Below are 25,986 nucleotides of genomic sequence, written 5' to 3'. Positions count from 1 at the left end.
TTCGCTCGCCAGGTGCGATTGGTGTGTACTTCAGTAAGCAAGCGACAGTCAAGAACGAGTGTCGTTTCCTGAATATGACCATACATACAGTGACACATGACTCACTGTTACGCCGGGTCGTGCATGTTTAATGGAGTAAACCGTCCCGACACCGACTGCACACCTGAGATTTTCACCTGTTGAGAGTATACCTGCTCGGGACATTGTTAACACGAACATCAACAAAGACCAACACTTGCATCAGGTAATCGATTGAAAACTTCTTTTCTGTCGTTTTAGTAACGGATGTATGCAGTGATGTATTTAGTTGTTGAACATAAACTCGTAACAGCGTCAACGGTCGTATTAGTATGGGGCTTCTTATCAAACTAGTATAAATGAGTTCCTGTTCAAGCTGGTGTTAACAAACACATAATAATTTCATTTAGATCCGGGACGAACATAATAACAAAACCATACCTCGATCAGCGTGTATGATATGGGGAACTTTGATTAAGGCATAGACTTGTAATGTGATAATTACTAACGCTTTGTCACCTGCTTTGTTAACGACGATTTCAAAATTTAAAAAAAATGAAATAATTCTCCACCTGCGTTGACAGCGGGTGTTGCCGATTTGAATTTGTTTCTGTTTATAGAGTATTAGATTTTTTACCTGACATGTTTTACACGTTATATGCCATCAACACAACGTACCAATATTAATAATGCACATGAAACAAGGGGGAATATTTGTTCTTAATTTTCAAACCAAAGAAAACTAGCGTTCGTTTCCGTTTTAATTTTCTGTTCATAATTACTGGAAATAGGGAAGTTGACATATAATAATAATAATGATGTCCATTTGTATGGCGCCGTTTGCACACACTGGTGTATGCTCATGGCGCCCATATCGCACATACCCACGTGTTTTGACATACTCACGAAGCAAACACTCGCTAACACAAGAATGTATGCGGTAAGATGAATATATATTACAATCTGCCGCCCCGAATGTGTGTCTACATATCTTCAGGTGAATAGAATAAGAATATTAAGAAAAGCAAGATTTTTGGATGTCAACTTCTTTATTGTGAATTGTAAGTTGACAACCATAAATCATGCTTTTCTTATGCATTCCACTTCTAAATGCCCTTCAAAGATTTAATAAGAATATTGTATTGAAATTTCATATATTGCTTTACAGTAAAACGACTTGATGCCATAAACATGCGATATAAGTCTCCTTGCGTATGAAGCACCAATTCATAATATCACATTGAAATTAAACAACGTGTTGCAGTGGAGTGTCCCTAACACTAGCTGATGTAATACCCTACTCGTTGTACAAGGCAAAATGTTCCTGGTGAACATGGTTGTACATCACGCACTGCACGCAGCCATGTTATGGAAGACGTACCATACATCCGTTATACATACACGTGTTATACTGCTGTACACGCAGAGGTAGATATACGTCGTATAGCACACTATCGTGTCATGGTGACCTCATTTAGCTTCGAATTACCTGGAGCCAAAACACGAGTGTGGTTGTTACTTGTTAAACACGTACTGGGAGAATGTAAATTCTTTTGATTTGATTCAAATGTTTACGCAGGCAATATCCTGTATAACGTTTGTAATCGTAACCTGACAAATGAATCTGATTGCAGACATAAAATTGAAATAAAAATAAAAATTTAATTACAAAGGTAAAGGCTAAAGGTTTCCCATGCTTTAATACCCAATATCACTATTTGGGGGTGGCGAGGTGATTATTCTAAAAACCTCGTATCTGCCGAAGCTGTTATATACCTGGAATATTGCTGAGTGCAGCGTTAAACAATAAACAAACTGTCGGTAATATTTGTGATGAATAAACAGGTGACGCAGATGACATTTCCCTAACGGCAGGCCGTATGTCTGGATATATTGCAAATCACCGGTGTCAATATCAATATGGAAGATAATGGGATGATTGGTGGCAGGACACGCTCGTTGTTCACTATGGATACAAGCGTAGATAATACAGTATTCCGTCTTCATGGTATCCAGTATCGGCAATTTGTTACCATGGATACGGCGTGCTATGTATTTTGATGCAATGTGAACTGACAGGTGTATGCATTATGCACATTTCATTTTTGTCAGTGTTTACTAAAGATTTACTGTCAAGCAATGTCTATATAGAGTTAATCTGGCCTCATAGTCCAGTGGACAGAGTGTTTGCCTGGAGCATGGAGGTCAGGGTTCGATGCCCGGTTGCGTCATGCTGAAAGACGTTAGAAGGTGGTACTTGTTGTAGCCCCTTCTGACGCTAGGCTATCAGACTATAAAACAAATCTGTCCCAAAATCCCTAAACCGCATTACTTCCAATTCAGGCAATTTCCTCCCATTCCTTTCTGCAATGCTAAAGCTCTAAACGCAGCAAGTCTAGATCTTCCTCAGATTTTAAATCCACCGTCTCACTGGGGCTCCCTTTCATTTTAAATGGAACTATTATCAAAAATTGTATAATATATATTCAGAGACAAAGCGTTATTCAGGGATAACATAACCGGCCAGCTCGGAGTCTGTATACTTTGTCTGGGTGGGGTGTCCGTGTTAAAATTGTGGCTTGATATCTCATTTGGTTAGTACCTTAAAACAGCCACCAGTCCGGACAGTATAACGCGCATGCACGTACGCACCCACGCACACACGTCTCTGTATGAATGCGACTTTAAACTCCATGTCACCTCTCTTGTATGGGGTTGTCAAAAGAAAACTGGGGTAGCCTAGTGGTTAAAGCGTTCGCTCGTCACGCCGAAGACCCGAGTTCGATTCCTCACATGTACACAATTCGTAAAGCCCATTTCTGGTGTCCCCCGCCATGATATTGCTGGAATATTGCTAAAAGCGGCGTAAAACTAAACTCACTCACTCAAAAGAAAGCTGATGGTCAGAAGCCACAACTGCACTCCCCCAAGTCTCTCTCTTTCAGTCGAACTCGACCTTGGCCAGTTTCCCTGACGGAAGAACGGAACACCCTACCTCGAAGTCTATAACGAAGATGGATTAGACCATACTACATCGACTTATCCATAGTTCCGAGTAAAGCGGAGTGCTGATTGAGATAGTAGTGCCGATAAGTTACATCGTGTTAAACATGTCGAGTTATCCAATTCGAGTTAACTGGTGGTGACCCCGCGGGTTCTTAGCGTTCCTTAGTCACCCTGAAGACCCGTGTTGATGTTCTACATTTGTGGTTTAACAACAAGCCACGTGATCTAGTTTGAATTATGAAAGGCGATGGAAAACAGACTCCCCACATCTCTCGTGATATCGCTGGATTGGGGCTAAAAGCGGCGTAACATAATTCTCATGCACCCACAGCGTGGTTTCCCCCACCTCCCGTTATACCGGATGAATGTTGCTGAAAGCGGCATAAAACAATACTGCTATCGGTTGTAGTTCCTCATTACATGTAACAGTGGCGATACCTGGATTGTATTTGGAGAGCGATGTCACAAAGGGAGAGTATGGCAGGGCTCCAGATATTTTTCAACATCAGGAGTACGTACTCTTTATTTGTTCAATATGGGAGTACTTGAAAACCTTAAGTGTACCTTTAGAGTACTGAATGGAAATTAATGGAGTATGAGTAATCTTGTGTTTCGTTTTATATTTGCACCACAACATTGATTCTTGTGTTAACAGGTCAATGAACAATAAAACAATACTTTATCAGATAGATACGCCTGTAAGTGATTCTAAGACCGTACACCATTGCTGTGGTGCATATCTGCTACGGTTTCTAAATTTTTTCCTACCGTATCGTGCATATTTTTCATCCGTACATACGCCGATACGACCCTTATCTGGTGCCCTGGTATGGTTTAACACCCTATTAGCAATACTCCAGCAATATCACGGCGAGGGACACAGGAAATGGGCTTCATTGTACCCATGTGGGGAACGAACCATTGTCTTCAGCGAGACGAGCGGACGCTTTAACCACCATGTTACTCCACCGTTCCCATGACCCCACCGCCCACGTGACCCCACCACCCCCGTAACACAAAGGTAACTACACGTATTTGATTTTTCCTGATTACTTCAGAGATACATTTTCATCACATGTGTGCGTGTCGTGTCGAGAGATAATGGTAGGCTTTGATTCATGTGTTGATACACGTATTGACTTGACGTTATCTGAGTGTAGGTCACTCTGACATTGGTGAGATATGTACGGTGATCTAACCACGACGGTATGTCTCGGTGTGAAGACAAAACACTTTGGACTCGGTGTGTTGCCAAATGTCAAGGTCTGCAATCGTATTTCCTTATCATAAAATAACTAGCGACACTGGGCCGTAATGGTGGCAATAGGGGATGGTTTGTCCCAGGAATTCGATCCGATCATTGGTCTTTCCATTAGTGTTGGGAATTGGTTAAAATCTCATAACTGATGATTGTTTCATAACAGCCGATCAGTCATCGAAAAAAATTGGTTAGCATCATTTTTCAGATGTTTCTATTCGGGTTGTTATTGCAGATAAGTATAACATGATGCAACTTGCTACTTTAATGTGATAACTGATATATCATGAAGAAAAACTTCCTGGAGTCTTCAAGAAATATTCAGTCATTACTTTTCAGTTAGTCAAGTGAGTTTTCTAACAATTAAACACATTTTAGGCCCTGACAACTTCAAAGATATGTTCCCTCGTCAAGTGTTTCAAACATTAAACCAGTAGTTCCAAAATCATTTGTGTTCGATTTTGAGAAAATGTGATCGATTGCTTGGTCGTTTGGTCACTGCGACCAATCTTCGATTATTTCAATTAATCGGAATACCACTACTTTCCATGACAATTTTTTTACGTGACCAAGGATTTACCTCGACTCACAAAAATGGGGATCCCGGGAACCCCCAATTAGGGGTCCTTGCAGGCAACATGAGTGTCCTGTGAAGTAACGGTGTAGAGAGAACTGTACGTTTTGATATTTTCGTCAGAGCCTGTAATGAGTCATTGATCATGTGGACTGATGTATTAAATGATACAAGTAACTGCTCTGAAATACACGACCAAACACTTTACAAAGTCATAGATGGGTTGTGGGTACAATGAATAATATTGTGTATCCCTCTGGACACAGTGAGTCGTTTTCCTGTACCTCTACATTTGGATGCACAGTTGTGCGTCCCGTAGTACTCTGGACTTGCATATGTACGTGGATATATGATTCATATACAACCTTGGGTACAATGGGTACAGAAGCCAATTCCTGGTGTCCCCCGCCGTGATATTGCAGGAATATTGCTAAAAGCGGGGCAAAACCATATTCACTCACTTACCCACTATAAGGATACATTCGTAATATTAAATTGTATTATTGTTTTCTTTTCATATATAATGCGTATTTGTGTGCAAATTAGTGGGATAATGGCGATTACGTAAATAAGCAGCTTATCTTGGGCTCAGGAAGAGCCAACTGTTGACATGACGGATGTGACCTGTCACGTACTGTGACGATGTAGGTACAGGCTGCCACACGACCAGGTCGACAAGCCTGACCACCTGATACACATTCCTGTCAATGTTGGTTCATTGCATTCCAAAAATATGTTCCTTCTATAACCACTTTGTGCACCAAGTTGTTTACCACACTCGCACTATTGATGGTCGAAAAGATTGTGTTTACGGTGATCACAAAAATAGAGTGAGTGAGTGAGTGTGGTCTTATGCCGCTTTTGGCAATATTCCAGCGATATCACGGCGGGGGACACCAGAAATGGCCTTCACACATTGTATCCCTGTGGGGAATCAAACCCGGGTCTTCGGCATGATGAGCGAATGTTTTAACCACTAGGCTACCCCACCGCCCCACATTAATAGAACTTGTACTAAGGTTTAATCACGAAGGAATGAAACTTTGTAAAAGTTAAAGGGTTACCTACCTCTCTGTCAAGATGTACTTAATTTGAACTGGAGTCAAAAGAAATAAAACGTTTAAAATGCTGTTTTAAATAATTTCTTTCTCCCCCTTTTTAAAGAAAGATTTCTCTTCCACCTACAGTTATCTGACATCAGCATCATGTCCAATTCAGTTACCCGACGGTACAATTCACAATCACAAGAAAAGCGTTTATCCGTAAACGGCCACGGTCCACAGCCATTCCGTGGCCATTCCCTCCCCATTGTATATTATGGCGGTGATCTCTAATCTCCACTTTATCATACACCGCCAGTTAAGGATTAGATTGAGGAGTGACGACGCAAATATTGATCGACCTGTAGACACGTTGCTTCATGAGCTTGTATTCTTTGGTATCCCCACTTTATTATTTGCTCAACGTTTGTGGCTGACACTGTTCGCCTTTATCAGCAGAACAGTACAAGCCATTTAGCTTCAGCGTGTCTCGCCGGAAGTCGGAGGAAATGATTCATAAACTGCTTGTTCGACAGGCCATAACTCCACGGCATAGCTTGCCCCTGTGAAGAGCTGTTTAGGGGATGACGGCAGTGTTGGGAGCGTGTACGTTATGGTTTATGGGACATGGTGACCGGTCCGATATTTACTGCCGAGTGTGGCTGTATTTACGAGGTACATAAGGACGCGGTATATACGTTCTTTGTTGTACTTGTAAACGGAGACTTAAAATGTGTGGAAAGTATGAATTATGAGCCAGAGTTTGTGACAGTCGGTTCCGATTACATTTGTTTTTCAGTTGTGTTATTCTCAAGTGTGACGGACATGTTGTATTTCATGTTTTCAACGTGGGGCGGTGGGGTAGCCTAGTGGTTAAAGCGTTGGCTCGTCACGCCGAAGGCCCGGGTTCGATTCCCCACATGGGTACAATGAGTGAAGCCCATTTCTGGTGTCCCCCGCCGTGATGTTGCTGGAATATTGCTAAAAACGGCGTAAAACCATACTCAGTCAGTCAGTGTTTTCATCGTTATGTCTACACCACCTTTGGTTATTTTGGTTTGTTAGTCGTGCCGAACACCCACGTTCGATTCCCCACATTGATACAATGTGTGAAGCCCATTTCTGGTGTCCCCCGTCAAATGGTAGCAATACATTACGCGGCGTAAAACAATACACGCACATTTCCATCATTGACCCGGGTTCTATTATTTAGATACCCGTGAAGATCCGGGTTAGAATTGGTCTTCAGCAACCCATGCTTGTCGTAAGAGGCGACTAACGGGATCGGGTGGTCAGGCTCGCTGACTTGGTTGACACATGTCATCTGTTCCCAGTTGCACAGATCGATGCTCATGCTGTTGATCACTGGATTGTCTGGTCCAGACTTGATTATTTACAGACCGCCGCCATATAGCATAGTGCTGAGTGCGGCGTTAAACAACGAACCAAAGCCTGTTGTTTCGACGGACGGAGTCTACGGAGAATCACCTGGTGTCTCGCAGTTGTACTTTTTAAACAATTTGTTTGTTTTTTTACACTGTACTCAACGATCTTCATGTTTTATGACAGCAATCTGTAAATGATCGACTTTTGACCAGACAATCCAGTGACTGATACAGGGAACCACACCGATCCAATTCCTCTCGGGAATGATGACACATCATTTATCAAGTCACTGAGTCCGATACATTGAGCCCCCTCCTAAGAGCAGCATTGGTTGCTAGGGACCTCTGACACGCCCTGTAGTTACGGTAGTCGCTTGATGAGTGTGTGAGTGAGTTTAGTTTTACGCCGCTTTTAGCAATATTCCGTCAATATCAGGGCGGGGGACAGCTGAAACGGGCTTTACACATTGTACCCGTTTGGGGAATCGAACCTGTGTCTTCGGCGTGACGAGCGAACGCTTTAACCACTAGGCTACCCCACCGCCCCTTGTCGCTTGATGAACTCCCCAGGGGCGATCGGGTAGCCTAATGGCTCAAGCGTCTGCTCGTCGCGCTGAAGACGGGGTTCGATTCCCCACATGGGTACAATTTGTGAAGTCAATTTTTGGTGTCCCCCGCCGTGACATTGCTGGAATATTTCTAAAAGCGTCGTAAAACCCAACTCACTCACTGTTTGACATTACAGCAGTACGACACTGTCGCTTGACATATAATGCTGCCGTGGTATGAGTCACGGAAGGAACATACCGGGATACTAGGCCATGGTCCGGTGGTTCATGGAGGAAACAGCCAGACAATGTTTCAGTATGTGTCTAACACTACCGTGAAACATGGTAACACTATCGCTTGAAGGAGCTCGCGTTTAGAACCATGTGTACTCAGAAAGACGTTGTGTTTGTCCGACCAGAGGGTGTTTACTCTGCGAGACAAACAACACATTTTCTACGGAAATCGATGAGGTTTTTGGAAAATGTTAAAAAATAACCCGACCGCTCCGATTCAAATAAATTGCTTAAAATAGACGGGTTTGTGTTGAGGAGACGAATGATAATTATGATAAACATACTTCCTGTTATTGTTGCGATACAAGTAGCAGGTTTTATGGTAGTAGCTAAGATAAGGTATGGCATAGTTGACATGTGAATCCACTCATAAATATTAACATGAATTCGAAGTAAAAACATGTCGAAATGTCCCTCAGGTTTGATTCTGTGGGGTCCCGGTGTTAATGTCAGAGGGTGTACGTTTAACGGATGCCCTTGGAAGATCAATACTGGGCATACCTGGGGCAGAAAACACGTCTCACTTGTTATATAATTGAACGTGCGGTGGGGTAGCCTAGTGGTTAAGGCGTTCGCTCGTCACACCGAAGACCCGGGTTCGATTCCCCACATGGGTATAATGTGTGAAGCCCATTTCTGATGTCCCCCGTCGTGATATTGCTGGAATATTGCTAAAAGCGGCGTAAAATCAAACGCACTCACTCACTCAATTAGATCTTCATGGGTCCAAATTCACCACATGGGTACAATATGTGAAGCCCATTTCTGGTGTCCCCCGCCGTGATATAGCTGGAATATGGTTAGTAGCAGCGTAAAACTCACTCACTCACTAACTCATGGGTCCAAAGAATATAAACTATGGAATGGACCAAGCTGAAGCTTCACAACAGTTATTTTGATTACTGTGTTTCGCCTCCACACCTTTTGCTGCGATGCTATCGTGTATATTTTACGGAATGGCTGTGGACCGTGGCCGTTTACGGATAAACTCTTTTCTTGTGATTGTGAATTGTACCGTCGGGTAACTGAATTGGACATGATGCTGATGTCAGATAACTGTAGGTGGAAGAGAATTCTTTCTTTAAAAAGGGGGAGAAAGAAATTATTTAAAACGGCATTTTAAATGTTTTATTTCTTTTGACTCCAGTTCAAATTAAGTACATCTTGACAGAGAGGTAGGTAACCCTTTAACTTTTCCAAAGTTTCATTCCTTCGTGATTAAACCTTAGTACAAGTTCTATTAATGTGGGGCGGTGGGGTAGCCTAGTGGTTAAAACATTCGCTCATCATGCCGAAGACCCGGGTTTGATTCCCCACAGGGATACAATATGTGAAGCCCATTTCTGGTGTCCCCCGCCGTGATATTGCTGGAATATGGTTAGTAGCAGCGTAAAACTCACTCACTCACTAACTCATGGGTCCAAAGAATATAAACTATGGAATGGACCAAGCTGAAGCTTCACAACAGTTATTTTGATTACTGTGTTTCGCCTCCACACCTTTTGCTGCGATGCTATCGCGTATATTTTATACTGGTCCTTTCTTCGCGCAGGGAAAACACACTACTTCTACTTACCCAATACTTACTACTACAAAGACCAGCCTGCCAGCAGAACCCTTGACATGTCGCTATAGGTGCCTGGGGCTAATGCTTCAGCCAACACTCGGGATCACGGTGTAGCCCGGGGGTAGTACTTCGCAAGGCTTACGTGTACATTTGATCTGAAAGATCATCACGGCCAAAACAAATTGAGCCGCGAGGCAGGAACGCTTGAGTGGAGGTTAGATCCTGTCTGTAAGCACACACATTTACACAACACGGAAACAGTTTCCTTGTGAAGAAAGTCGACGCTTGACGACTTCACACCTCAGTAAACCCGTGACGTCATCGGATAATCGATTTATAATGTGACTGAAATGACGCAACGTCAACGTCTACCCGCTCTGCCGCCATTGTTACGTAATGGTGTTTGAGTATGTAATGGTTAAAGGCCTGTGGTCGGATTTAGTCGCCGGTTTGTCAGAGACAGGGGCCTTGCTGATCTCCATTCTGCTTCAAGTCCCTGAACTGTATTATATTACTGCCAGTTCCTGCAGTGTAAATGCTCTAAATGAATTAAATTTAGATTCCCCCACGTTCTGAATCTCCCAGCTTACTACAACTCTTTTTCAATTTAAATGGGGACCATTTGTTTCTTATTTTAGTTTTATATTTCGGAGACTAAACGTCAGTCTAGGAAAGGCCATGTGACATTCCCTGGTTGATGAGGAAACCGTTGGAGCATTTGCTTGGTAAAGGGGGGAAATCGTTAGAGGACTGACGCATCCCCATGAATTGCGTGTATTAAAGGACTGCATGGTATATATTATTTACTGTTACAGAAATAGGCAGACTGTATTGCAGTAAAGCGTTACTCTGGACTTGCATATGTACGTGGATATATGATTCATATACAACCTTGGGTACAATGGGTACAGAAGCCAATTCCTGCTGTCCCCCGCCGTGATATTGCAGGAATATTGCTAAAAGCGGGGCAAAACCATATTCACTCACTTACCCGCTATAAGGATACATTCGTAATATTAAATTGTATTATTGTTTTCTTTTCATATATAATGCGTATTTGTGTGCAAATTAGTGGGATAATGGCGATTACGTAAATAAGCAGCTTATCTTGGGCTCAGGAAGAGCCAACTGTTGACATGACGGATGTGACCTGAACAGGTATTGTTATAAATATAATTTTAGTTTCATGATCACTCTTGCTTGACAGCGGTGTAAGAAGCTATACCGAAACGTCGCATCGTAATAAAATAAAGAAGTTGTTATCCATAAGTATTATACTTTTCTTATCATTTTCTTATCCGTTAATAACAAATGTTATAGATATCCATGTGGTATATCATTCTCTCTACTAACACAGAGGTTATACGAGTTGAAGTGATGATAAAGGAATTTCCGAACCAGTTTAGATTTTTTTATACGAAAACTTAAATGAATGTTGACAATGAATATATCATTCTGACAGGTCGAAAATGGTCGTTTGAATTGTAAATAATCTGGTGTCGACTAAAGATAAACGCACACAAGCAGATTTCCAATCAATAATTGACGTAAAATATATCTGTCACTGTCGGTAGTAGGAGCACCGTGCAATGGGTTCCTTCAGTCGAAAAATAACTGGTTACTCGGCTATGTGTGTGTTATCAGCTGTTGTGAATGAGGGCTTACAGCGTGTATTTCAACTCCCAGATTAAACTTGTTTACCCGTCTTTACCGCTGTAACGGAATAAAGGCACCTGTTATATACGGAGCTCTGTGCCTCTTTACAGACTTAAATCTACGATAATGTTTTAGGTCCTCAATGTGTTTTAATGCTTACTGCAGACTTTGTAAGCGGAATGAACTAAAACATCAAGTTAAAGCTAGATTAAGGTCATGATCAGACCGCAATCACGTGAACCAAGTGCCTCTCATGATTTTAAACTTGAAACTGGGGGTACTAAACTGGGCCACCCGGAAGCATACAGAGATGTGTGTCTGCTGTCTCTGTTAATAAACACAAAACCTGTGACTAATTAGTCTCGATTGTCTACCGCAACTGATACCATCTGGATCTAAAAGGCAAAATCGTGATAAAAACATATATATGAGTGGTAATTCGATGATGACGTTCATGTTTTTGTGGTGGGAACGAGCGTCCAGGCTGTAGAAGCCGATGCGGTTCGTTGAGCAGAGTTGCGTCCCTTGGCGTTCAGTGATCTTCTTGTTGTGAGTTTGAATCCCACATTCGTCCTGAATCGTTTCTTGGTCTGTCAGCACCAAACAATATCTATACAATTACATCCATGGGCTTAGCATTCAGTGCAGCTTTGGGGTTAGGCTGGGTTCCACCAAAGTGGTAAACGTGTGAGACTCCATCATATCAGGCTTGCCTCCCACGTGACGCCCACAAGCTGTGATATAACTGGAATATTGTACCGAGTGGCTTCTAATTCATCCCATTAACGATTTTATAATAATAGCAACAAGTACTACAGTCAACTGCACCAGATATCGCAGACACGCATGACTGAGCGATACACGCACCACAATAACCTTTATATTATTGTCGAGGCTTTGTTCAGTGTGCATGGCAGAGATAGTAGGAAGTAGGCAGTGCTCTGAAACATAAACACACTGTCAACTATGTCACGTCAGTTAAATTCTCTCTGTGTGTGTGTGTGTGTGTGTGTGTGTGTGTTTAGCCCAGTGGTTAAAGCGTTCGCTCGTCATGCCGAAGACCCGGGTTCGATTCCCCACACGGGTACAATGTGTGAAGCCCATTTCTGGTGTCCCCCGCCGCGATATTGCTGGAATATTGCTAAAAACGGCGTAAAACCATACTCACTCACTCACTCACTCAGTGGGGTAGCCTAGTGGCTAAAACGTTCGCTCGTCACGCCGAAGGCCCAGGTTCTATTCCCCACATGTATACAACGTGGGAAGCCCCTTTCTGGTGTCTCCCGCCTTGATATTGCGTTATTTTTGTCTTCTAATGGGTAAACATGTCCTAGAGTCAATACGCCATGGTCGTAATGGGGAGATGTGGTGATAACAGACCCGTGATGTAATGACGGTGGACTTACCAACTCGTATACCTTGACCAGTACGTTGTTTAGATGTAACATACTCTTAAGCCACTAAACATATGATAGGTGTAATCTAAATGTCGAAATGGGGGATAGATCTGTCTGGATATTTGAAAATGTTGACGTGCGAAAAGGATATGATTAAGGCCCGGCCCGGGCGCATGTTCAAATATATTTAAGGCAACAATAAACGAAAGTAACCGCGGAGCAGGCGTGCGTGGCTACGTCCTTACTTGTGTGCGTTTGTGAGTGCGTTTTCGAAGACGTTCACAATATCACAATAGTTATATTAATCGGTGCGTGCGTGTGTGCGCACGTACGTACTCTGGTGGAGAGTTAAACGAGTTAAATCAAATGCTGAAAAATACTACTAATTCCAGCTAGGTAAACATGGCCATGTCTCACGCTCTTACAAAGGTCGCGATACACCAACGTATGTAAACATTGTTATTTATTTATTGCTTGAAACGAAATTTAAGAAGAGTTATTATTTTTTTTTTATAGACTCAAATCGCTGCCTATTTAAGGTACAACATCTCTGAAATTTATCTCACGCCTGGGTCCTCAGCTGCAGAATGAATAGTACAGTTAATGTTGCAGGCAAACATTGGCCTGGATTTTATTACACTAAATGTAATGTTTATTCCCAATCCTCAGTTTATTTCAAAATTGCACTTATTGACGTCATGCGTTTCACACCAGCTGCCGCAGGGCGCGGCTCTCATCAATCATGCATTTCACGCGCCACCTGTGCATCATATTGCGTATCAAACATATTGACAGACATGTGACGTTGCATTTCAATGCATTTGTAGGCTTTTCCCGGCCTTTCATGTAGGGCGAAGGCCATACTGTAAACCTGACAGCGACAGCATGGGCCAGAGAGCTCCTGCTTCTTAATGGCTTTCAAGTGGCGAAGTAAACATGTGTTGACATTAATGTATTTGTTATAGCTACGTCTAGAATATCTCTTACAATGCTTTTTTCAAGTTATTGTCCTATTGTGATTATTGGTTTGTTTGTTGTTTGCACAGCAATAATCAGCGAACGATGAAACAGCCAGATCTTTGGCTTGTTTACTATATTCAGGAGCGATGTAACAGAGTGATATTTGGTTTCTTAGCAAGATTGCCAGAGGGGGTAGATCGGGGTCTTTTATCATACTGATCAAACATCCGTTGTATTGAAAAATAATAACGTGTGCACGTATTATACAAGACGAACTATTGTGACATTTCCTTGTAAATTAATGTGTGAAAGGAATCACGGAATAGAAGTAGTTTTTCAATATTATTTGTTGAAGAGAAGAGGTATTGAGCACGTTTAATGGTGGTAAAAATTCTACACATTCAAAATCGAATTCAGACGCACTGTCCCCAAAACGTTCGTAGCGCTACAATATTCGTAATGCTAAGTGTCTATATAGTTACAATAGCTTATGCGAACGCTTTGTTGATATGGTCCTGGTCTCAAACCAAACCAAACATATTTTGCTGCCAGTCGCGTAAAATCAGTTTCTGACTCTCTCTTTAAGTGAAACATTAAAACTCTCAAGAAAACTTATTTTTTAAGTGTACCATTGCAGATGTTAATAAAACAGACCAAAAATCTGAACAATCTCGCCATCGCCGACAAGGAACAACGTCCTTCATAATGACTTACATTGACCTCGGCTGACCTCGATTGATGGCACAACTCGTAACCTCAGGCATTATTAATACAAGCGTCAGGCAGTGCTTGACCGATAGCCGGAGAATCAATATTGACAACAAGCATCATTATTGCAGTGCCATGGCCCAGGGCGTGTGGTCATTAGATGCACTGGGTCTGTCTCACAGTTCGCCAACCTCCCTCCTAGCCCTCTCAGTAACTAACAAGGCAAACTGAATTAGGTCTAGCTTTCCACAAGTTTTTTAATCTGCTATCGCACGTCCAGCAATGCTACCAACTCATTGTGCTCGCAACGTTACAGAAAACTGTTTAGGGCATCTCGAAGTGTGTGACTCGCCGGAAGTGGACATTCACCAATCAGACAGCAGCTTTCTCCAGCCTTAGACACTAGATTCTAACTGGCGACTTGAACTCAAGGTTACGGTTTGAAAAACTATTTTCACAAAGTTCTCTATTCAGAATTTGAAAACCGAACTAAAGAAAATTCTGGAATGTCTGATAGATTCCCGAGATTGTATCGCTACGGGCTGTGGAAAGTGGAAAGTTAAAAAATATATATTCCATCGAAGCGAGAGACGAACGATGAATTTCACGGAATGGATTGTACAGCCTGTACCTGTCGTTCGGAATGTCTCGTGTTAACTGTTTCGAGGTAACAAGATTGGAAAACAGAAAAAAATAATTAAGAAACGTCTCTGCCACCCAATGAATGTCAAGTGATGGGTCGGGTATGCATTCAAGGTGTTGTTTGAAGGCAGAAACAGTGTTTAAAAATTGACCTAACAATATAATTGATTGTTCTTGTGCTTTGAAGCGAAGGAGTGAGTGAAAATGGTTTTACTCCAGACTTAGCAATATTCCAGCAGAATCATGGCTATGGAAATCAGAAACGGGCTTCGTACGCTGTGCCCACGTGAGGAATCGAACACGTGTTTCGGCGTGACGCTCAAACGCTTTAACCGTAGGGTTACAACCTGAAGCTGATATTTTACAAACAATATTTATGTCTGTACACACACACTGCTAAAGGTTACAAAATGCGGTGTTGGGTCACTTCACAAGTTAGTATGGGGCTACACAGTTTGATAAGGAAACAGGATATCAGTCTACCAAGAAGTGTATTTCACGATTCAGGAACAACAATTGAGCTTGAAATAGGCAAGGACAATGCATGGTTCTTTGGTTTCAGGAGGATAAAACAACACTAGTTTGTGTATGACCCCGGAACGTATGGCAGTATGTGTAACGTCCTAATGGTGTTGAATGTTGTCCGTACAAACCCTTACCATCTTCAAGGTCACATACCTGTATACCATATAATACAATATGTAACTATTATTAATCCAAATATAAACATGAACCACGATAATCTTCTGTAATCTATAACTTTTGTTAAAAAAATAGAAATACCTTACAACCTATTTATTTTGAGAGGTATACCTTGCCTTGAATTACCTACGTAATATCGGATGTTATTTACGCATTGAGTATTTTCAAGACATAGTATTTAATTTATTATTATACCTCGACATACTTAGTAACTATACCGGGGCGGTGGGGTAGCCTAGTGGTGAAAGCGTTCGCTTGTCACGCCGAAGGCCCGGGTTCGATTCCCCACATGGGTACAATTATACCACTTCGAGCAACATTACAATGTAAAGTCGGTTCGTCATGGCGTCTATTTGACTAAATGTAACAGCCCTTGTATCAAACGTTACGGTTTCTTGCTCTTGTGAAGAAGACCATGTGGTATTGAGATCTTAAGGTATTCATGTGTCAATATTAATCATATGTTTTAATAACTTGGTAACGTTCGTGACACATGTGGGAATAAGAATTAAACAAAGACACGGCGTTTATGACTCAAGAAGGCGTGGCAATCTCTTATTGAAAGAGGTCTTCTGTATTTAACTCAGCAGGAAGGGAGTTGCTTCCCTTAGGTAGACTCGGAGTTCACGTACAGCGAAAACTCATTAATCCGAACTGAACCATTCCATGTCTAATCGCACGGATTTAACGATCTCTGGTACGTAGAAATACCCCTTCAATTTATATTGTTCCGTAGCGTTGGGGGAACGTGGTTGTTTTAAGGATTTGCTCTTTACGGTGTAGGTCCGGGTTCGACTCTATAAGTGAGTATAGTCTGTCTTAAGTCTGTCTCATGAACCCACGGTCGTTATTTTACCTAAATGTTGCTAATGACGGCGTAACAATTCATTCGTCCACTATTTTGTCGCTCGGTACAGCAACGGGATGCGGATACAAGGATCCTCGGTATTGGGGTCCCGTTAATCCTCACGTAGATTATCCGGATAAACCGGGTTTCCAACTAACGAGGTCGGGATAAAGGTGGTTTTACTATCCGTTCACGGAAGACAAGCGGCGCTTCCTGCTACCGTCACGTATTACGGCATGTTATCATCAGGATGAGGGGCGGTGAGGTAGTCTAGTGGTTTAAGCGTTCGCTCGTCACGCCGAAGACCGGGTTCGATTCCCCACATGGGTACAATGTGTGAAGCCCATTTCTGGTGTCCCCGCCGTGATGTTGCTGGAATATTGCTAAAAGCGGCGTAGAACTAGACTCAATCACCCATCAGAATGCTGCCTGCAGTCTACGCTTGCTGTCCTATTTTATCTCGTTACAAATGCTGCTGAATTTTGCAACTTCTCACCCATATTGTTTTTCCCGACGAGCGAACAAATATTTCCCATAGTAAAGGGGATGAGATCAAACGATAGCTTCACGTGGGACAGTGGAGATTGAAACAATCGACTGAAGCCTTGGATGATTATTTTTGTTTCCATGGTGATGACGTTTTGTAGAATGCACACCTGATTAATGATTGATTCAGCAATCAGGATAGTGAATAAAACACATTAAAGTTGTCTTTAATGATCCGCGCTCAGGTGTGATATTCTAACAGTCACTTTGTAAATGTTTAATTCCATGCCGGGAAATCGCTTAACGTTTAGTGCTTTTGTGTGATTGTTTTTATAAAGGAGCATGTGTTATACTGATAACGAAGAGGCAGAATACTGTACCAGGGAATGCGATGAAGTCTCGCTTATCTCGTTGCGACATCACAGGTGGTAAAACCTGATTAATCCTACACATTATTATCTTGTGCCTCCCGCCGTGATATGGCTGGAAGTTTACTAAACGTAGAATTAATAAGCTCACTCATTCACTTATTGCATTAGTACTATGATCACTTGAACACTTTGGTAATTTTGAGTTGAGTCCTTTATGGTAGCCGGTTCGAATCCTGGACTAGCTTTAACCCCGACTCACTTATTGTTTTGTCCACATGTAATGTGAGGGCTGGTAGATGGCCATGGGCCAAACGGTGAGTTAACGTTCCGCTCGTCACAAGTGAGCGAGTGAGTTTAGTTTTACGCCGCTTGTAGCAATATTCCAGCAATATCACAGCGGGGTCACCAGAAATGGGCTTCACACATTGTACCCATGTGAGGAATCGAACCCGGGTTTACGGCGTGACGAGCGAACGCTTTAACCACTAGGCTACCCCACCGCCCCTGCTTGGATCCATGTTTAATTGCTCATATGTGCTTGTTTCATTTATTTACCATGGTTGATTAGTGAAAATGGAACCAAAACTTTAAACGCTTGTAGTTGTAGTCATATGTTTATTTGCGTGTGAAACCCTTGAATACAGAACGACAATATGCGGTTAAAAATATATCCATCCGGCCAAAATTTGAGAGATGATAAAGACCTACGATGCCAAATTTGGGATACATAAAAGAAATGAAATGAGAAAGAAAGAGAAAGAAGAAAGAATGGATGGATGGATGAATAAAGTGTTTGAATAAATAAATAAATAAATAAATTCTTCGAATAAATGAATGAATAAAGTATTTGAAAGAATAAAGTATTCGAATAAATAAATAAATGAATAAATAAATGAAGTATTCAAAGTAAATAAAGTGTTGAAGTTAATACACAAGTGTTCAAATGAATTAATAAGCAGTTTTCCAAGCGTAGTTTTGTTTACGTCATATCCGTACAAAGTTCTTCAGCTATTAATAGTGCCAACTATAGTCTCTCTTTGTTACTGTGAGACAATGGAGTCTTGGTAACATGAGTCCAAACACCAGCACAGCACGACACCGCTGCCTTAGATACATAAACAATAGTCTCTCACAACGGACACCCGTTAATCAGGACGCAGCCACCTCGCCGTCGGATGAATATTTGATGATGTTTACATTATCGATTCGGTTGAATAGGCAGTGGACCGGCACGACGCACCGTGGGAAAATATGTTCGGTATTGTCTACCAACATCTATGTCAGCTGAACTTCTATTGACGGGCGAAGGAGGCGGGCATGATAGGCTGTAAATGGAAGGAAATGGTGGCATTATGTAGGGACGTTACGAGGTAGATTTATTGACTGGCGGTAATTAGCAGGGTCTTTGAGGTGCACACTGTTACAAGATAAGTACTTCTATCTTCATGGAACGTAAAGGGAGTGATGTGTTATCTTGGGATACTCTGTAGCAGGTGAGTCTGGGGACACTGAAGGCTTAGATGCATGCGTTTGCAGGGGTGGAAATAACCCATTGCCCGTCGTCCGAGTCCAGTGTTTTTTTCTGTCGGGCAAGCAAATTTGTATATCACACTGTACCGGTGTCCAGTTGACTTTCCAATGTTTATTATATTGTTTATTTAAAAAATCAACAAGAAAACGGCCAGTATAGTGGAAAAATTATCAGGGCAATTGAATTTACATGTGCCACTGTACCGGTGTACACTAGCAATTTTAAAGTTATTTCCGCCCCTGGTTTGTTATTCTGGATTTCTGTTTCTCTAAAGTTATTATTTGATGTCTTTAAGTGGCATTTAGATTCTGGTATAATGACGAGGAACACTTTTTATGTGTAGAGAACTTCTTTCATTGCGATAGATGCGACGTGTAAAGATCCTAACACCGTTATCAAGCAAATGATGCTTATTATTTGATGCTCGTCATTATTAATCTATATTCTTCCTCGGTTTGAATCCTGATATGGTGCAGTGTGTGAATCACGCTCGGGGTGTCCCTTGTGATTTGGATGGAATATGGAATAGGAAAACCCCACACATTTAAAGTATCGTTCGCTGTTGATTATGTGTTGTGATGTGCAGTCTAAAATGACATTCACACGTCAGAACCTGCGCAGCTTATGCGAGCATATTTTCGGTTGTTGTATAACGGTACCTTGAAATTCTCAGCTACCCTGCTGTATGTGACCGATGTAAGTCACGTGTCAAGAGAGACTTGACTCTGACAGTGTGAACATGTGATCGTGATGGCACCCTAAGGGAATGGATGTTTGCAGTTCACAGATTCCCAGCAGATCTGTCCGCTAGTTTGAGAAAGGCTACATTTTTATAGTGAAACTTCGTCTGCCCGGACCATCTTGGTCAGAAACCGCAGTCATAACGCTCTTGTTTATAATAAACGTACAACATAATTAACCGGAAACTTGTCAATACGGGCGATGTCTCATTATGTTCGGATTAACAAGGTCGATGTATACATCACATTGAATCATTATGTATAATTTTGTAATATTGATGATGGCAGCGTGCCGTGCAATAATAAACGTATAACATGATTATCCGGAAACTAGGCATTGCGGACGGTGTCTCATTATGTCCGAATTAACGAGGTCGATGTATACATTATATTGAATCATTATGTATAATTTTGTATTATTGATGATGACAGCCTGTCGTGCAATAATAAGCGTATAACATGATTATCCGGAAACTAGGCACTGCGGACGGTGTCTCATTATGTCCGAATTAACGAGGTCGATGTATACATTATATTGAATCATTATGTATAATTTTGTATTATTGATGATGACGGCGTGCCGTGCAAAACTCCATTAATAATAAAACAAGGACAACGCCCAACAGCAACGTGTGTATTTTTGTTCAGTGTCGTAGATGATTGACTTTTCAGTAATAAGGTCACGTATGTTATCGGGAAGATCTCTAAGATACTGCCTAGGGCAGTGTCGGTCCACGCTTTCAGAGTTGACAATGCATGACAGTGTCGCCTGTCAACACGTCATCACATTACAAGCCAGGAGGTTGCGTGATCGGAGAACATGCTCTGCCGTTTATATTTACCCCTGTAGACGAATGTTGGCTTAGAGCTGTCGGAAGCTAATAGGATATTTTTAACCCCCTCCCCAACTCCCTCGCCTCGTTCGTTCTAGATTAATGCCAACGCATGTTTTAATGGTTTGATTGCATCATCTGATCCGTGGGAGATTAAACTGTCCTCGTTGTAATTTGAGCTGACGGTCTGATTAATCTTCTCTGTGAATCCCGTTAATCCGGACAGTACCAACGCAGTCGCCCGAATTAACGAAGTATTTTTACAGGGCAGTGTCCGGATTGAAGAATCACTGTTACACAGCAGTTTACTCTATATAGTGGAACCTTTGCAGTGCGGAAACCCCGGATTATCGCAAAGAGGTCGATTATGTATATTTAGGATGGATATAACTTTCACCATATTCCCCAGCGTACGAACAGTTACGTACAAGCAAATGCTCGATACCTATATCTATTATCCTAATAAAAGTGATCTTATGTTTTAATTGGGGGCGGTGGGGTAACCTAGTGGGTATTGCGTTGTCTCTTCACGCCGAAGACCCCCCACATGGGTACAGTATGTGAAAAATCATACTCACTCACTCACTCATTTAAATGGTCACAAAAACGGAATGTGAATGCAAAATCCATCTCTGCTCAAAAGTAAAACAGTCCTAAGGAAATTACGTCGTAAGTCCTCCGTATTGTCAAGGACTCCGTATTGTCAAGGACTCCGTATTGTCAAGTCCTCCGTATTGTCAAGGACTCCGTATTGTCAAGTCCTCCGTATTGTCAAGGCCCCGTATTGTCAAGGACTCCGTATTTTCAAGGCTCCGTATTGTCAAGTCCTCCGTATTATCAAGGACTCAAGTTTATAAATATGCTGTATGCATTCTACACAGCATGTAATCAAATGTAAATTTTGGCCAAAAATAAAGAAATAGTAAAATATTGGGAAATTCTAAGAGCCCGGGCAATGATAGGAAACAAATACATTTTTTGGCCTAACCCGATAAACCAGCCACTACGATTTACCTGTCTTTGTTCATGTTATTGTGCCGGGATAATTTACGATACCTACCTGTGTATTAGAGGTCTATACATCGAACAATACCCCATTGTGCCCCAGGTGGCCTGTAGACGTGCGTTAAGTGCTATAATTGTGTATACAGTATATGTATGTGTGTACAATATATGTCTGGCAAGAAGTAGAGTTTAGCCGTATGCTAATACGCTGAACCTGGAGGTCAATGTTCTGGATTCTGTGTCACGCAGTAATGGGTTTAGCTGTAGTGTAATCTGCCCATAAAAGCCTCCTATCTTGGCGATGATTTGGGTATGTTTGCTTCTGAATAATTCAGGGGCCGTGGGTGGCCCAGCCGTCCAAGGCGTGTTTCGCGTCCCTGCGATTGTTAGTAAGTGAGTTTGGTTTTACGCCGCTTTTAGCAAATATTCCAGCAACATCTCGGCGGGAGACTTGTTTACAAATGTCCACACTATTATCGAGTAAACAATGGATGTTCTTAAGCGTATTTATGTGTATATATCCCATGGCGTAGCAGTGCGAGGTGTTTACATGTTTATGCGTTTCGAGTCACCCTCCCCCACACCCCTCTTGCCCATGTCCTAAACATCCTCAAGCCCATATTCATTTGAAAATCCGGGTTAGAATTGGTCTTCAGCAACCCATGCTTGTGGTGACAAGAGGCGACTTATTGGCGATCGGGTGGTCAGGCTCGCTGACTTGGTTGGCTCATATCATCGTGTCCCAACTGCGACAGTCGATGCTCATGACGTCAATCACTGGATTGTCTGGTCCAGATTGGATTATTTACAGACCGCCGCCATATAGGTGGAATATTGCTGAGTGCGGCGTAAAACTAAACTCACTCACGTTAACCAGCCTAACAACAAAAGCTACTTATCTGCTCTTATGTACATTTAATGGCGATATTTCCATGTTCATCACGGGTTCTTCTTTTCCAGACTCCGCATCACCATGTAGAGGCGTCACATCACCATGGCAACCATGCGCCATTCCGTGTATCTCCATGTGCTCTCTACCTTCAACATCATCCTCATTGGACTAGCGAGTAAGTATACAAGGGAGTATTGATCGTTTACTCCCAGACGATGCTTCTGCTATAACATTGGGGGATATCTCTATAGAAGGTCACGATAAATCTCAGATTGACGAAATGAGCCTATATTGTATTCGGGAGCCCTTCGGGGCGATGGGGTAGCAAAGTGGTTAAAGCGTTCGCTCGTCACGCCAAAGACCCGGGTCCGATTCCCCACATGGGTACAATGTGTGAAGCCCATTCTGGTGTCCCCCGCGTGATATTGCTGGAATATTGCTAAAAGCGGCGTAAAAGTAGACTCACTCACTTATGAGTCCTTCACGATTTAAAACAGACTCCCTACAGCGCGACGTGTATATGTTTGTAAATGTAGTTATCCGGTACACATCCTTATTCAAATTCAACGTCGTTCATTTGGGTCGATTCTTTTGAATCTCATCATATCACATCATTGATGTTCCGCGTGTCCCTCCGCCATTGCTGGAATACTGCTAAAAAGTGGCGCAAAACTAAACTTACTCTATTTCACTGATGAATAGAACTGAATTGGAGGGCATACGTAGAATGACACTTGCCGGTTCCGGGGTATTCGACACATCTGGGGTTGACACAGACTGAAACATTGCTCTTGAGGCAGCTCTATCTCACAAAGTTCGAAACTAATAAATACTTTAATTCCTTTAAAATCATATAGAAACATCTTACGTATCAGAATACGTGCTGGTAGAGACTGTTCGTAACGAAAGACCAGATGTCGTCGCAGAATTATCACAAATCAAGGAATGGTTTTGAAATGTGTTAAACATTCTTGTATTCCATGAGGGTTTCTGAACAACAGTGATGCCGTCAAAACTAAACTCACTCACTCATGTTGGTGCTTTTCTTTGTTTCCAGCCAATGGAAGCACATTCTGCGAACACGTGCGCTGTGAGAACAACAACCCTTGCAGAACCATCTTCTCCAACGGCAAGGGCGACAGCCACGTGTCTGCCGAATGTGTGTGTCACGGAAAGTGGGCGGGGACACTATGCGAGTCACAGATCCACGTGACTCCTGGCGTCGTCACGTCCTCCAGTGCCGAGGTCGTCATCAGCTTCAAAAGTCCTCACACAAACACTGTCCATCCCAATGAAAATAGCTTCTCTTACACACTCATGTATTGGAACAACAGCACAGATCACGCATGCGCATTGCTACAGGAACTGACGTCACAGTCCCATCACGTCGTCGGTTTGGAACCAAGCACAGATTATACTATATGTGTTGAAAGTGGGATAGTGGAAACGTGTTTCTTGACGTACCACAACGACACGACTTTATCCACAAACTGTCTGGTTGTTACGACGGGGGAAATTCCTAGTCATTCACATTCCAACAATGCAGCCGCCATTGCTGCCAGTATTCTCATCGTCGTTGTCGTACTAGCAATACTTTTCGCTGCAATCATTTTGAGAAGAAGACATTTTTTGTTAGTCGACAATTTGTGTGGATTGTGTCGATGTGCATGCTGTAGAAAGAAACGGCCACGAGAGACGATGGCAGCGACTGACCTGATTGTCTCCCCAGATTCTCCCTTAATGGAGACCTCGACAAAATTAGACTTTGCTCCTTCGAGCCCCGGGAAACCGAAACATCGGTTGTTAAAACAGCGGACGAGGGGATATGCTGCATATTCAACGAAAAATGAAAAGAAAATAGTTCTGACAACTGTGTTAGAGTATAATCAAGATGGTGAGCTGTTAGAGACTGATCCACTGTCACATATTACTTGATGCAGTGTTTGTGTAGTGACGATGTTCCTTATCAACCCTGGTGCTTCTGAACAACTTGGGGATTCGATGGCCCAGCACTCTTAAACAAGAGTTATGTCCCTTCGGCGTGTCAGAATCATATGCTCGTGGGTTCGAATCCCGCTTCGCTCAGATTATGTTTCTTGGTCTGTCAGCAACAGACTCGTGACTTGGATTTCATCAAAGTGGTGATAACTAAGATCTGCATTTGTTCAGGATATCCCCCTACATAAGCGGACACACAGTGCTATGACTGGGATGCTGTTTATAGGGGCGGTGGGGTAGCCTAGGGGTTAAAGCGTTCGCCCGTCACGCCGATGACCCGGGTTCGATTCGCCACATGGGCACAATGTGTGAAGCCCATTTCCCGCCGTGATATTGCTGGAATATTGCTAAAAGCGGCGTAAAACTAAACTCATTCACTCAAAGGGGCATTTTAAACCATGACCCAACTTGCTCAATGTACACAAGATGCTTGTTTCATCTGTCTCACAATGGGATAACTATCATGTAAAGTATTTGCACTGTCACATAAAATAATAAAAATGTGCTCAACTGTATATATCTAACATATGTTATATTTGGGATTACACTTTCTTAGTAAAGTACAAATTCTAGTAGTTATTGAGTTGAGCCCCATCCGGGATTCGAACTCACATGCTCAGAGTCAGGCACCTAATCGCCAGCACACAAAGTCAGCCCACTAACCCGCTCAGCCACCGCGACTTCCACAAAATGGAAGTCGGACAACTGGAAGTCTAGACTGCGGGTTTGTGTACCCCTCTGATAAGTGTTAATTGGCACGGCTCCCACGGCCGAAAGCTATGATTACACAATGCCATTAGGAAAAAAAACACTTGCTAAATGGCATTGTGTAATCATGTATATATCTAGTTGTTTCCCGGGTGTCGATGGTGTGTAGGCGGGTAGTTTACAGGACAGATCTGATGCCATGTAGGCACTGGCCGGCAGGTGGAACCAAGTGGTTGGGTGGTCTGTCTAGTTTCATTGTGCCACGACGGTGTTCTGCGATAGACACATGCACTCGTATCCCAATTGCGTAGATCGATGCTCATGCTGTTGATCACTGGATTGTCTGGTCCATACTCTGTTATTTACAGACCGCTGCCATATAGCTGGAATATTGCTGAGTGCGGCGTTAAACAACAAACCAACCAGACAATCCAGTGATCAACATCATGAGCATCGACCTACGCAATTGGGATACGATGGCGTGTCAACCTCTTGCGATAAGCATGGGTTGCTGAAGACGAATTCTTCACGGGTGTCAGATTTTAGGATATAACTAAGAAAGAATTCAACCGCGGATCCTCACAAGTTTGATTTTGACTTGACACGGACTAACGCCAGTCGTAGCACTACAATTACATTGAAGGTTATGTGGATCACAAGGTACATCCACGATCGCTCAGTGACTCGGTCAAGTCGTATAGCTTCATACTTACTGTGAAGTCGCGCCACGTCATCAAGGGGAAGTAATTCTTAACACCATTGTGTCGACACAGGAGAGCCATCGAATATTAAACTCATTAAATAATGTAAGATATTTTAT

At 42.4% G+C, this 25,986-nt stretch overlaps 1 protein-coding gene across 2 annotated transcripts; it reads left to right on the top strand.

The window, feature by feature from the left end:
* On the top strand, positions 1 to 24,973 carry LOC124259989. Of its 2 annotated transcripts, none has more exons than XM_046694218.1 (3): positions 1 to 244; positions 22,529 to 22,635; positions 23,518 to 24,973. In XM_046694218.1, the coding sequence occupies exons 2-3, from the start codon at positions 22,563 to 22,565 to the stop codon at positions 24,393 to 24,395; spliced, it is 951 nt and encodes a 316-aa protein (XP_046550174.1). In that variant the 5' UTR covers positions 1 to 244; positions 22,529 to 22,562; the 3' UTR covers positions 24,396 to 24,973. The 2 variants fall into 2 exon arrangements, with proteins under 2 accessions (XP_046550174.1, XP_046550175.1); XM_046694219.1 differs by lacking the exon at positions 1 to 244 and adding an exon at positions 18,777 to 18,952.
* Positions 24,974 to 25,986: the final 1,013 nt, after the last annotated feature.

This window comes from Haliotis rubra, unplaced genomic scaffold (assembly GCF_003918875.1).
Source record: "Haliotis rubra isolate DU_JTF1 unplaced genomic scaffold, ASM391887v1 Scf746, whole genome shotgun sequence".
Classification (NCBI taxonomy): Eukaryota; Metazoa; Mollusca; class Gastropoda; order Lepetellida; family Haliotidae; genus Haliotis; species Haliotis rubra.
The sequence above is the reverse complement of the archived record's forward strand: the minus strand, read 5'-3'. Positions and strand labels throughout refer to the sequence as shown.